This window comes from Molossus molossus, unplaced genomic scaffold, assembly GCF_014108415.1.
Source record: "Molossus molossus isolate mMolMol1 unplaced genomic scaffold, mMolMol1.p scaffold_m16_p_20, whole genome shotgun sequence".
NCBI classification, from domain to species: domain Eukaryota; kingdom Metazoa; phylum Chordata; class Mammalia; order Chiroptera; family Molossidae; genus Molossus; species Molossus molossus.
Genome location: NW_023425356.1, coordinates 47,062,564 through 47,075,876, shown reverse-complemented (window position 1 = coordinate 47,075,876; position 13,313 = coordinate 47,062,564). Strand labels below are relative to the sequence as shown.

Sequence of the window (13,313 nt, the reverse complement as noted above, 5' to 3'; positions counted from 1 at the left end):
TTCATAGATTGCTTTGGGTAGTATGGACCTTTTAATGATGTTAATTCTTTCTATCCACAAACATGGCATTTGTATCTTCTTCAGTTTTTTTCTTCAGTGTCTTATAATTTTCCAAGTACAGGTCTTTTGCATCCTTTGTTAAGTTTATTCTAAGGTATTCTTTTATTATTATTTTTGATGCAATTGTAAATGGGATTGTTTTCTTAGTTTTCCTATCTGATAGTTCATTATTGGTGTGTAAAAAAGCAACTGATTTTTGGATATTTATTTTGTACCCTGTTACTTTAATTAACTAACTTACCAGTTCTAGTAGCTGTTTGGTGGAATTTTTGGGGTTCTCTATATGCAATTGCATGCCATCTGCAAATAATGACAGTTGTACTTCTTCCTTTCCAATTTTGATGCCTTTTATTTCTTCTTCTTGTCTGATTGCTGTGGCTAGGACTTCCAGTACTGTGTTGAGTAAGAGTAGTGAAAGCGGACATCTCTGTCTTATTGCTGATGTTAAGGGGGATGCTTGTAGTTTTTGCCCATTGAGTATGATGTTGGCTGTGTATTTGTATAACTTTTACTATGTAAATATACCTGGTAGAGCATGTCCCCCTTCACATTTTACACATTAAAAAATTGCATTTGCTATTTATTATTTATGAACACTTATTTTCCATATAAATTTTGAGTAAGCCTTAGATCATTTCTTCTGACTCTTGAAAAGCATACTGGTATATATGAGCTGATATCATCAAACACTTGGTTTTCATCAGTTGACATAATCATATGATTTTTCTCCTTTGATCCATCATTATGTTGAATCACATTGTTTTATTTTTTAAATAGCAAATCATTTTTGCTTTCATTATGTTCACTTACTTGTTTGTGGTTTATTTAAAATATATTCTTGACTTTTATTGATTAATCTTTTGTTTTGAATTTTTGCATTTGTATCTTTATGTGGAATTAGTTTCTATTTTTTTTTTTTTTTTTGACTATTCAGATTATACAAGCCATATAAAATTGGGCACCCTCCCTTTTTTTAAATTTAATTTTCCAAAACCACTCGTATAAAATAGGAATTATCTGTACCTTCAAAATTTGGCAGAATTTACTTGTAAAACCAGTGGGGTCTGGGGCTTCTTTGAGAAAACATTTATGATTGTCAAATAAATGACTTTGATCTTTTAAATTAAAATAGTCTATATTTTATTTCTAATTCTGGACTATTTGATATTTCTATAAATGTATGAATTTCTTCCACATGTTCAAATTTAGTGCTGATCGTTGTTCATCATGTATTTGATGATGTCTCATCTCTGTTTTAGTTATAGTTATCAATCCCTTTCCAATATATGTTTTTGAACTTCCTTTTTGTTTCTTGAGCTTCCTTTATTTCCCCCTTGATGCCTGGGATTTCTTCAAAACTAACTTTCCATTTTCTTTTATCATTCTAGTTCTCTAATTCATTTCTATTCTTGCCTTTATTATTTCTTCTCTTAGAGTGTGTCTGGATTTATACCAACATTCTTTACTAGCTTCTTGTGTTGAAATTTGAATGATTTGTCTTCACTGCTCCATAATTTCCTCCCTAAGTACTACTTTAATTGTAGCCCATAAATGTTGACATACAGGACTTTCATTGTCAGTCTGCCCTAAGTATTTTGAAATACCTCCTAATTTCTTTTTATTTTTATTTATTTATTTATTTATTTTTATTTAGTTTTTGGTACGTGCCCCTAGCAGGAACTGAACCCGGGACTCTCTGGTCCGCAGGCTAATGCTCCAACCACTGAGCCAAACCGGCTGGGGCCCTCATCATTTCTTTTTAAAATCATGAATTTTTACTACATTTTGTTTGTCTCTAGCACCGATTTTTCAGAACATAACAACTTTATTGTTGTGCCAGCTGTGTGTCATTATTAGAGGTTTTCTTTCTCTTTTTCCTCTTGGTCCTACATTTTCTCAGGAAGCACTTACAGAGTGCGCCTCTCTTCATTCGGAAATTAAGGACCAGCTCGTACCAGAAGTGTGTATTCTCTACTAGTTGGTCAAAAAGTGTCTACCACGCTCAACATTTTTCTCTCTCGTTTGTTTAAAATTACCTGAAAATCCTTTCGTCCATTTCTTTCTTCTTTTTTACTAGTGTTCTCTGGTCTTCTTTATTTGATCTGTTCATTTCTTTTTATGGCACATTCTTATCTTTCCAACTTTGCATTGCAGAAAAAAATGTATTTCAGATAAACATTGAATACATTTTAGGTATAAATAAGTCCTACTCTAGTCTGGCCGGTGTGGCTCAGTGGTTGAGCATCAACCCATGCACCGAGAGGTCGCCGGTTTGGTTCCTGGTCAGGACACATGCCCAGGTTGCGGGCCCGATCCCTGGTGCAAGGCATGCAGGAAGCGGCCAATCGATGTTCTCTCTCATCGATGTTTCTCTCTCTCTCTCCCTCTCCTTTCTTCTCTCTCTAAAATCAATAAAGGGAAAAAATTAAAAAACAAAAAGTCCTACTCTATATTCAAGAAACACTTACGCTAAAAAGTGTTTGCTGTTACTCTGATACTCAGATTTAAGTGGCTATCCTTTTTGTTTTCGCTAAATTAGGCAACTCTTCTAAACTTTTAAAAATTTAATCAGTCAGGTGTCAATTCTCTATTTAAAGATGACTCTACCATCTAGAAAACTGTCCAGATGTCATAGTTTATCAAAAAAGAGCTCATGTGTAGAAGGCACCAAGTCCAATCATGACTGAATTTTTTACTTTGTTTGTAGGGAAGTTGACAAGACCCTTTGTTTGAGCCTATTTACGTTTGTATAGAATTCTAGCATTAATTTTCTGAATTTTCAGTCTGCCATAGATAAAGAGCAACAAATTAGTAGAGCATTTAGAAACTGGGAGGACATATGTACTTATAGGAACAGTATTTTTTTTCCCCAATTTTTATTAATTTATTTTTGTTATAGATGTTTCTCCTTTCCCCTCCATACACCCTCCTCCCTACCCCGTACCCCTATCCCACCCCCAGAGGAACAGTATTTTAAGCCCTGTCTCTGCCCCTAGCCAGTCAAGTGACCCTACATATATAACCTTTTTGAACACCCTTTTTCTTAGCTTTAAAATGAGGTGTTTGGACAAGATGATTCCTTCCAGGCCTGCATTTTATTTTAAGCTTGATGGTACATTTTAAAAATGAGATAAACAAATATTATTAATAAGAGAAGCAGTCTTAGAGTGTCAGATGCTAAGGGCAAAGATAATTATAGCCACTGATGCTTTTAGAGTCTGGTTACTCAAAGTACAGTTGGCATCTAAGAGTGTTCACGGCACCTGAGAGCCAGGTAGAAATGTAGAATGTCAACTAGCCAGAAGATTCTCTGGGTAAGAGGGCAGGCTGTCCACTCTATGCTGGAATTATTTCTGCACACATGATCGAAACTTCTAAAAAGTTCTTGCCTTTCAAAATAAAAGCTTCTGTTTGGAAAATGAGCCTATGTGGATCCCTGCATCCCCTGGGGATCCCGAGAAAGCAAAGATGACTGCGGATATCTGATTTCCATTTCCATCCAAACCCAGCCTGGTGCACTGAAAGAGGAAGGGCATCTCCCAGAGCCCGAACAGCTCATCCCCAGAGGATAAAGCACGCATTGTTCACTTTCCCATCGAGTGACTGCTAATCTCGCCTTTTATCCGTGGAGGCTGCTGCAGGCCTCCACGTGACAACTGAGCAAGCTCTAAGTCTGGTGAATAATTGAGAAAGTACTTTTGTTTTTTCAGCCAGGAGGAAGGTGGCCTGGCTCTGCAGTCTACGCCTTCCTTCCCCTTCCTTATGAATTCTTGTTCCCAAGAGAAACTTCTCCATCTGCATTCCATAATACCTTGTCTCATTCTCAGAGTTGGTCAGAGTGGAGGTTCCCCCAGGATTCGGACTCTGAGATGAAGAGTTCCATGCAAAAGCTGACCTGGGACTTTCCTTGGGATCAGCAGCTGTGGGCAGAGGGAGGCACGGCCACAGGAGTCTGCTGGCGTCCCATCCCATAAGGAGCTGGGATGACCCTTCTGCGTCGTCCCACTTGTGTACACTCACCCCCATCAGCAGGGGTGGGGCGTGGGTTTCTCCCTTCTCCTCCCGTCTTGGGAAAGCGGCGTGGTCTTGTGATCGCTCTCTTCCTCTGAGGCCAGTTCCCAAGGCCAGGTGCCGTGGGATGAGTGCTCAGGCATGGGGGAGGGGGTCTGGTGGCAGACACTGTGTTCAGTCAACATTTGCCTCTGTCTGTTTCCGACCCTCCTCTGAGTCACACGCTCTTCTATCCTGGGAGTCTCTGCATGCTTAGCCCCGGTGTCCACAATCACAGGTAGGAAATATTCTTAGAAGGAGCCGATGAGTTGATTCTGACCTGAACCCTTCCACTGACTTGCCGAAGCACACACTTTCAAATGTCTCCCCTTGGACAGCGAGGGTCATCATGGTGGTCCCTCTTCCTTTCACAAAGTGACCTCACACCTCGGAAAACACAGCCACCTAAGCTCCTGGTGTTTATAGGTTCGCTCACACTGGGAAAGAACAACACAGGAACCAGCTGGGTTCTGACCAATACCAAGAGAGATGAGGGCTTGGACATGGGAAGAAGGTCAAACCAGTTGAAAAATCCCTCCCATTGGGACTCACGTCCTCCAGTATGGAGACCACCAAGACAGCTTGGTGGCACGAGGCTGGTTGCCTCACACTTCTCCTTCATCTGTTAGATTTGGACTTCAGGTAAAAATCCCTGAAACTTAGAGTTAATCGCTCCTCTGTCAAGTATCTGAAATCTACAGAGACAGCAAGTTATTAGGGAGAGACATATAAAATTTCCAGTACTTGATCATTTCTCATTTATTAAAAAAGCATAGGGTTTCAACCAATAGTGCCAGAGTTATTCATCCAATTTCTTTTGACCACCTCCCTCCCAGGGACTGCTAATGGCTTTTCAAGGGTTCTCTTAGCTCCCTGAAATTGTGGGAAGCTTTTACACCTCAATGTTTTTGTGACATCAATTTGGCGGGGAGAGTGGGCACAAATGTCACACGTTTCCTAAGGAATCTGTGATTTCCTGCTCATCCCAAATGAAAAACCATTGGGCATTCAAAAGAACGCAGAACAAAGTTGGAAAACCTAAATCCCTGCTTCTCTAGCCTGTAGCCAGAAGGAGTCACTTAGGCTGTCAGAATCCTGCTTTTCCACTTCTATACTATAACCTTTATAGCCCAGTATCCTGGGGATATTGTAGAACAAAAATCTCAAATAGGAGTAGAAACCCAGCAAGCCTGGTGGAGGCTCTGGCACAGCGTGGGTCACGCTCGGCAAACTGTCTAGTGCGACACAACCAGATGGAGTGTCCGCCCAACCTCTGCTCAAGGGCTTCCCCTTTCTCTCTGGGAGCAGGAAGGGCCATAGATGAGTGAAGATGGAAAGGCATACAAATAAATAAATTAAATAACCACCCAGTAACTAACCAACAGCATTTTAAAACCCCAGAGAAGATTCTTTTTTAAGTTTGTGGTGTACTTTCAGGGTCTGCTCTCCAGTGACCACCACAAAGGATAACCTGAAGTGGAGATGCTTGGCTTGGAAGCATATTAGGTGCATCTGCCCAGCAGGTGCATTGAAGAGGGATTTCTTAAGCCTAAACAGTTCTGTGCTAGGGAAACATTCAGCCTTACCCTTTCCATTGGCTAGAAGTTAGATCCTGTAGTTAATGTGCAGGCCTTGGATGGAAAAGAAACTGAGTGCATAGGACTGGTTTTCTACTTCTGTCTGTCACTGTCTATCTGTCTGCCTATCTATCCATCCATTCGTGCATCCATCCATCCATTCATCCATCCATGCATCCATCCACTCATCTATCCATCCATCCATCCATCCATCCATCCATCCATCCATCCATCCGTGCATCCATCCATCCATTCATCCATCCATGCATCCATCCACTCATCTATCCATCCATCCATCCATCCGTGCATCCATCCATCCGTGCATCCATCCATCCGTGCATCCATCCATGCATCCATCCACTCATCTATCCATCCACTCATCCATCCATCCATCCATCCATCCATCCATCCATCCATCCGTGCATCCATCCATCCGTGCATCCATCCACTCATCTATCCATCCATCCGTGCATCCATCCATCCGTGCATCCATCCATGCATCCATCCATCCACATTCATCCATCCATCCATCCATCCGTGCATCCATCTGTCCGTCCGTCCGTCCGTCCATCCATCCACCCACCCACCCATCCAATCTGTGTTTCCTCTGTTTCAAAGTATTTAGCAATGCATTCACTGAGCAGATTTCACTGGCAATCCCTCTATCTTGAGACCATTCCTCAGGCCTGAGAATCACTCATTTTTCTAATGATCTTGCCTCCTTTCTCATAGCTAAGTACAGTCTTTCTTCTTCACCAGAGCCATGTTCAGATTCATTTTTTATCGCCCGTGTATAACATGCATGCCATCTCTTTGTTAAAACAAAACCTTACAGATAAAGCCACAATCCTCTTGACCTCTTAGCATCTTGGCTTTTTCTCTTGGGGCATGTCCGGTGCTCATGTGAGATCTGAGCAGTCGCCCAGAAGGTGCATCTGGGGTGTTTTGTCCTAAAGGGGGTCAGGCCCGCTGTGCACATAATGCTCCTGGTGTGGTGGCTAGAGGGTGTCACACTTGTCGTGCCAAAGGTGGCATGGGGGCAGAATTCGTAAAAGCTTCACATGGCCAAATTTGCTGCTTCCGGCACTACCTAGCTTTCATATCTGGGAACATTAGATTCGTTATTTATTTTATATGAAGTAAAAAGAATCTGGACTATTCTATGTATTAAAACAGCTGTGACTTGGCTGAGAAAGAGCAACTTTTAAAACAATTGTTTCTGCTTGAATACTGTTTAAATAGTATTTAAAATTAGAACACATTTAGTATTCTAATTATACTGTAAATTCTAGAAGTGGGTTATTAATAGATGTATATTGAATTGAATCTCCTGAAAAGTCTAATAGAAGAGTTATATGTATACATATAATGCATTTTTTATAGATTCTACTTACAAAATAGTGACACATTCCAAACCAAGAGCCTCAAACATTGCCAGTTTCTATGGACGTGGAGCCTAGAATACCAACTCCCATTTCTCTGAGGACCAATTGAAAACAGTACATATGAAATATTTTAGTCTGTACAGTTCAGCAAACTGCGGTTCTCTAGACACCAAAATATACAAATGCATGTTTCATTTACAATTCTTATTTTTTACCCTTATCTTCCCTAACGTGTAAACAGAATAAAAAAATTTTTTTTACGGACTTAGGAATTATTGAAGCTTGAGTTCTTATTAGATGGTAGGCACTCTCCTGTGTATTTCCAAGTGATTTCATGTCATCCTCAGAGTAGCCTCATGAGGTCGGTCAAATGTCTGTTTCTCAGATGAGGGGAAGAGGAACCTTAGGATCGGAGAGGAGAGTTGATGGGTCGCTCAGATTTACCCAGTGAGTAAAGAGGGGGCCAATAGTCAAACACAGGTTCTGCCTGGCCAGCCCTCTCTCCGGAATGGTGAACTACTTGGTCCCTTTTAGCCCATTCAGATTGATTAGGCACCTGTGTGCAGATGTGAACCTCTGATTTCAAGAGCAGCAGCCGCATGAGACAGCTGATATTTTCCTTGCTTCCAGTTGCTGTTTTGGGGCCTCGTGGGTGTTCAGATGAGAATGGAATTTGGCAACCTCTTCTGTGTCGCTTTGAGGAGAAATGCCCAGGAGTGGGCATCTTGTACCCTTATCGGATCCCTGCCATTCTTTGCCTTGTGTATCCCAGCATTCCTCTGCCTCGGTCTCATTTGTGAGTCTCTCCTGGGGTTTTCTACGGGAGCCAGGGCCTGGGCACCCCGGCATAAGCACTCCCACAAATCGAAGCCCAGAGAACTGCCCGTAGGAGCCGGCTCCAGGGTTCACAGTGCTTGGTGCTCAAAGACCCTGGAGCAAGGAGACACATTTCTTGGAGATGTGAAATGGTTGGAGGTTTTGGACACAGGCCCTCTGAACAGAGAAATCCACACCATAAGACCCACCCCTGCCAATTAGTTTCACGTGGGTGGTATCTCTTTGGGACTCTGACCGAAGGTGGGAAGTCTGAGCTCCCCTGTTCCTCGCCGAAGCCACCAGGTACTGTTTGGACTCTGTCTGTTCCTGGCTCAGGAAATAACCCAGAGCTTCCTTCCAGGACTCCTTGGTGGTGTGCGAAAAGCAGGAGGCTGTGGGCGTTCCCAGGGGACTTTGATGTCCTCTGCTGCTGGAGCTGAGGGCTTCGCATGGAGCGGTCGGTCACCTTCCTGTGCGTTTCACGTCTAGCCCTCATGTAGCCAGGGACAAAGGACCTCGTGTTGCAAGCCATAGCCTATGGGTCAGGATATTCTTAAGTTGTAAAGAAATATTTATTACTTCAAAGAGGGGACATGAAAAAAAAGGGGGGAGAAAGAGACTGTGAAAGGAGTGTGGCTGGTCTCTCCCTCAAAGGAGGAGAGGAAGAAGGGACACTTGTACTTCGTCGACCACCACAGATCATAAAACCCCCTCATTAAGCCAGCAGTGCAAACGAACACTGTAAACACACTGCCAAGACTCAGAAAAATTCAGCCTGTAGACAACGAAGAATTCTCGTTAAAATGGAAAACATGTTTTACTTTTTAGAGGAGGCCCCTGCCATTTGATGTGGACCTTGCTTTTACTCGGAGGACGGTTTTCTTGGGGCTTCATCGCCCTTGGAACCTGATAAAAAGCTAGAGAAATGTACACAGGTTCTAATAATGTGACTGACTCCTATGGAACACCAGGGGAGGTTGGAATTTCTTCTCAACAGAAAGTAAGAGTGATTTTGAACACATAACACAGTATACAGATGATGTATTATAGAATTGTACCACTGAAATCTATATAATTTTATTAACCATTGTCACCCCAATAAATTCAATAATAAAAACGAAAAAAGAGCCCTGGCCGGTTTGGCTCAGCGGTTAGAGCGTCGGCCTGCGGACTGGAGAGACCCGGGTTCAGTTCCCGCTAGGGGCATGTACTTCGATTGCAGTTTGTCCCCGGCCCTGATTGGGGTCGTGTGGGTAGCAGCCACTCGATGTCTCTCTCACATCGATGTTTCTCTCTCTCTCTTCTTCCCTCTCTTCCTCCCGCTCTATCTGAAGATAAATGCAAAAAGAATGTCCTCAGGTGAGGATAAAAAAAATAAATAAATAAAGAGTCAAATATACTTATGGCTTCCTAGTATGCCCACCCCCTTGCTATATAAAAGGATATTTAATTGTCCCTTTACAGACTAAAAATACTCTGCAATCAGTAAGCAAATATCTTGAATATGTATATAATCCAAAGGGTAAGTAAATACAGTCTTATATAGAAATAAAAACTCCCCTATGCAAATCTGAAAAAAAAAAGAGAGTAATCTCAAGCTATTAGTAATAAAACAAAACTAGAAGGACTGCCTCAGATGATTTCAGTGAGAAAAATAAGCTCTCCAGGTCATTCCTCATCGTGACGATGTGTTCCTTTTACATTAAAGAATTTCCAGGGACAAGCCTTCCATAGTTTACTCTGAAAGACTGCTTGATTATTCATCAGCCTAACTATCTAGGAATATTCTTTATGAATAAGCAGGTTTTATTGTGCCTCGGTGTTGGCTTATTTTCCAGCCAAGGACAAGACATCATGCTTGGAGACCCGCGTAAGAATAAACAGTTTGGCAGCTTCTAATCTCAGAAACGACAGACTCTGCAGTAGCCGCTCCCCCATGTCATAGTTCACGGGCTAAGTGGGAGGTCCTGGTAAAAATGTTAGGGGGAGACGGGGAGGGGGGTGGACAATCAGCTGTGCCGGTTCAGAGGAAAACGTTAGCTCCATGACCGTCTCGTCCCCTTTTCTCACTTTGGAGACCAGGAGGTATTGGCTGGCCATGTGGTGCTTGACTGTGTCCAACAATGGAGCTGTAATCTTTTGAGACATTTAAAGAAAGACTGGTTCAAGCGAAAAAGAAATGGTAGAGGTAAAAAACCTCAGAAATAGATGGGCTCTGTAGCTGAGAGTGGTCTTCTTTTCATCCGATTGTATTTAGCTTTTGCTGCGTCCTTAAACATCGTTCTGTGCCTACTCCGTATTCTGGTTTATAAGGGAGGAGAGGGCTCTTCCTTGATGTGTCTCGATAGCCCAGTGGAGAGCTCAGCTCACACATACGTGTGCTTATGCCTAGGTGTGTTTCAATAGACCCGGAGTGGCCACGGCAGTTTTCATTTTCTTCACGTCTGATGGCCTGGTATCTGGGAAACGTCAGCGGCCAACGGTGACCGTCCACCTGACCGATGTCAGTGGAAACAACCACTCTGTTGGTGAGTCTGACGATTCTCCCTGGAGGGCCACTAGAGGACAGTCCCGTAGACAGGAGTCAACTCCCTAGCTGTGTCCGACATCGTCTGGGACCTTGTGTATGTCACAGAGCTATTGAGAGGGTGTAAGGAATACCAGAGAGGGAAAAACGGTGGGACGTCAGCGAGTCTCTGCCGTTTTCACAGCATGGCACGCGTGAACTACTAAAATCCCGCGGCACACCAAAAAATAGATTACATTTTTTGCCGATCTGACCAAAAAAAAATAGGTATGATTTTGAGGCATTTACACTGGACAGCGACTGTTGTGTTGGCTGCTGTCATTGTTCGGTCTGACAGTCTAGGGCAAGAGGCCAGTGCCGACTACACAGTCAGGTATTACGGGTCAGAGATCCTTGCAGCACGCCGGTGGGAAGTTGCTGAGCTACGCGAGTGGCTTAGAATGTGATTCATGTCCTGTGTCTCTTCAGGGACCTACGAGCTGTCATGCCAGCACAACCCACTGGTGGTCAACGTGACCCGTCACCTGGATGTCCTCGCCCACTGCACGGCCTCGGTGTTGCTGAATTTCTCATCCCCGCGGGTGGGCGTCTCGGCCGTGGCTCTCAGGACGGCCTCCCCCACGAGTCCGTCGGTTCCCAATGACTGCGCCCCAGAGCACGAGGGGAAAAATCATCAGGGACAGAGGTACAAAGTCTCCTTCCTTCCTTCCCTTCCTCCTTTCTTTCCCTGTGGCCGAGAGGAACTGCTCTCTTCTGCACACACAGAGCTGTGTGTGGAGCGGGTGCTTAATCACTCACTAAAAATGAGCTGAAGCCCCGCTACGAAGCCACAAGAAGTGAGCACCGAACCACTGGGAGAAGGCACGTTTGGGTTTTATATTTTGTTTTTCATTCCTTAGCGGAGCATAATATTTTATGTAAATATTTAACGTCTTTACAAGGTCTTAAAATCTTTTTTACATATAAAACCACTGCCTTTAAATTAACCTGGTTATATAAACTGCCAAAAATTTGCTGCCAAAAACCCAGTGTTCCCAGAGCAATCCATGTTTTTCCACTTGTTCCCACCTGGACAGTGTGCATAGCAAGTCTGACAATTAGCGTCTAAGGCGTGTGATGTAACCGATTAGAGCTACCTGTGGAAAAGCAAGACCACATTAGCCAAATGTGGACATCTGTGATTGTCATCATCTAGAGAGGTTCCCTGGACCTCAGCTGCTGCCAGTGGAGGGACTATAATCCACAGTGTGGTGTACCCAATGTTGGCCCTGATGGGGGCAGCATGCCAAACAAGTTGGGCTAGACTCATTCCATGAACGGTCTGATCAGTTGGGTGGGACACTGGGCAACAGGGTTCGGCCCCTGAAGGAGCGAGGTGTCAGATGACTGGGATCCTGGTCACAAAAGCTGGGTTTCCAAGCTGTGCTTCATCACCAAAGAGAAAGTCTGAAACCATCACGTCCAACCTAGGTATACCAGAAGTCCCGTCTAGGTTAAGGAACAGGAATAGACTGTGCTAGTACAGTGTCTTAGCTAGCTTCTGCTGTGTAGCAAATCATACCAACATTTTGTGGCTTATCACAGTCCTGCGGGCAAGGAACCTGTGTGCGCATCAGCTGGGTGTCTCTGGCTCGGCGTCTCTTCCGAGGTTTCTATCAAGCCGTTGGCCAAGGCTGCCGTAACCTCAGGGCTTGAGTGGAGCTGGAGAATTCCCTTCCAAGCTCACTCATGTGGCTGCTGGCAGACCTCAGGAGGTCTGCGTCCAACCCCACTCACTCAGGTGCTGACAGTGGGCATGCTCATGTGGGCGTGGCTCCATTCCCTGCCACGTGGGCTTGTCCTGTCCTTATGACATGGCCACTAGTGATCCAAGAGACAAAGAGAGCCAGAGCACTTGAGCACACAAGAGCCTGCCCAAAAGGGAAGGCCCAGTGTTTTTATAACACAAGGTTGGAAGTGACAACCATCACTTCTGGTATAATCTGTTCCTTAGAAACGCATCCATCTATCCAGCTCATACTTAAGGGGAGGGGTTTGCATGAGGGCACGGGTCATTAGAGGTCCCTCTACCCCATGCAGTAGTAGTAGTTACATTCATTAAGTGCGAACTCGGGTGCCAGGCATTGCTGCAAGTGCTAGGCAGGGAGAAACAGTAAGAGGTAGAGTCAGGATAATACACAGTGGGAACATTAGCTAGTTCATCGGCAACTCTTAAGTCTTCTTAGTGAGCAAACATCTTCCAATATTAACACAAGAACGTGGACTATTAAAACAGCATTGCTTCCTAGAATTATTGCCTCTCTCTCCTGCGTTTTCAAATTGTTTTCTCCCCTGGCTCTACCTCTGGCCTCAAGCCATACAGAATTTCTTCCAGGTCCCTGCAACATGTGTTCTGATGAGCTTAATGTCTTTGCACACAGTGTTCCTACTTTCTTGACTACCTTCCAGTCTCCCTTCACTTCAGCTCCTACCATCAGGATCCACTTTCTTCTGTGGAGTTCTGGCAAACTCCCTCCCTGTTTCCATAGGGTCTTGCACAGAACCCACCCTGAGGAAAGCAGCTCTCATCCTGTTTACTTGCTGCTCATTCCCACTGGACTCTGAGATCCCTGCAAGTGGGGAGTCTGCTCAGTATCTCAGTACCTAGCAGAGGGCCTGGCACATGGGAGGGGTCAGACACTGCGTGTTGAGTGGCAGTTACAGACTTGATCTCGCCAAGCTCTGGGGAACAGAACTGGATGAGCAAGCCAGAAAAGTAGAAGTCACAGCCTCTGTTGACCTGAGGGACGGGAATTCTCACCATCGCAGCTGTGACATTTTGACAAAGAAGTTGATTAACTGTGATCACTGCTGCACGGCTGCTAGTTCCACCCCTATTCTCACTTGGCACTGGGGGAA

At 44.1% G+C, this 13,313-nt stretch overlaps 1 protein-coding gene across 2 annotated transcripts in view; it reads left to right on the top strand.

The window, feature by feature from the left end:
• Positions 1-13,313, top strand: part of PAPPA2 (pappalysin 2) — a 208,972-nt gene that overhangs the window by 106,525 nt on the left and 89,134 nt on the right. For both annotated transcript variants that reach the window (XM_036273419.1, XM_036273420.1), the window contains exons 12-13: positions 10,281-10,416; positions 10,884-11,100. In XM_036273419.1, coding sequence (XP_036129312.1) covers positions 10,281-10,416; positions 10,884-11,100 — 353 coding nt within the window. The remainder of the gene's footprint in view (positions 1-10,280; positions 10,417-10,883; positions 11,101-13,313) is intronic.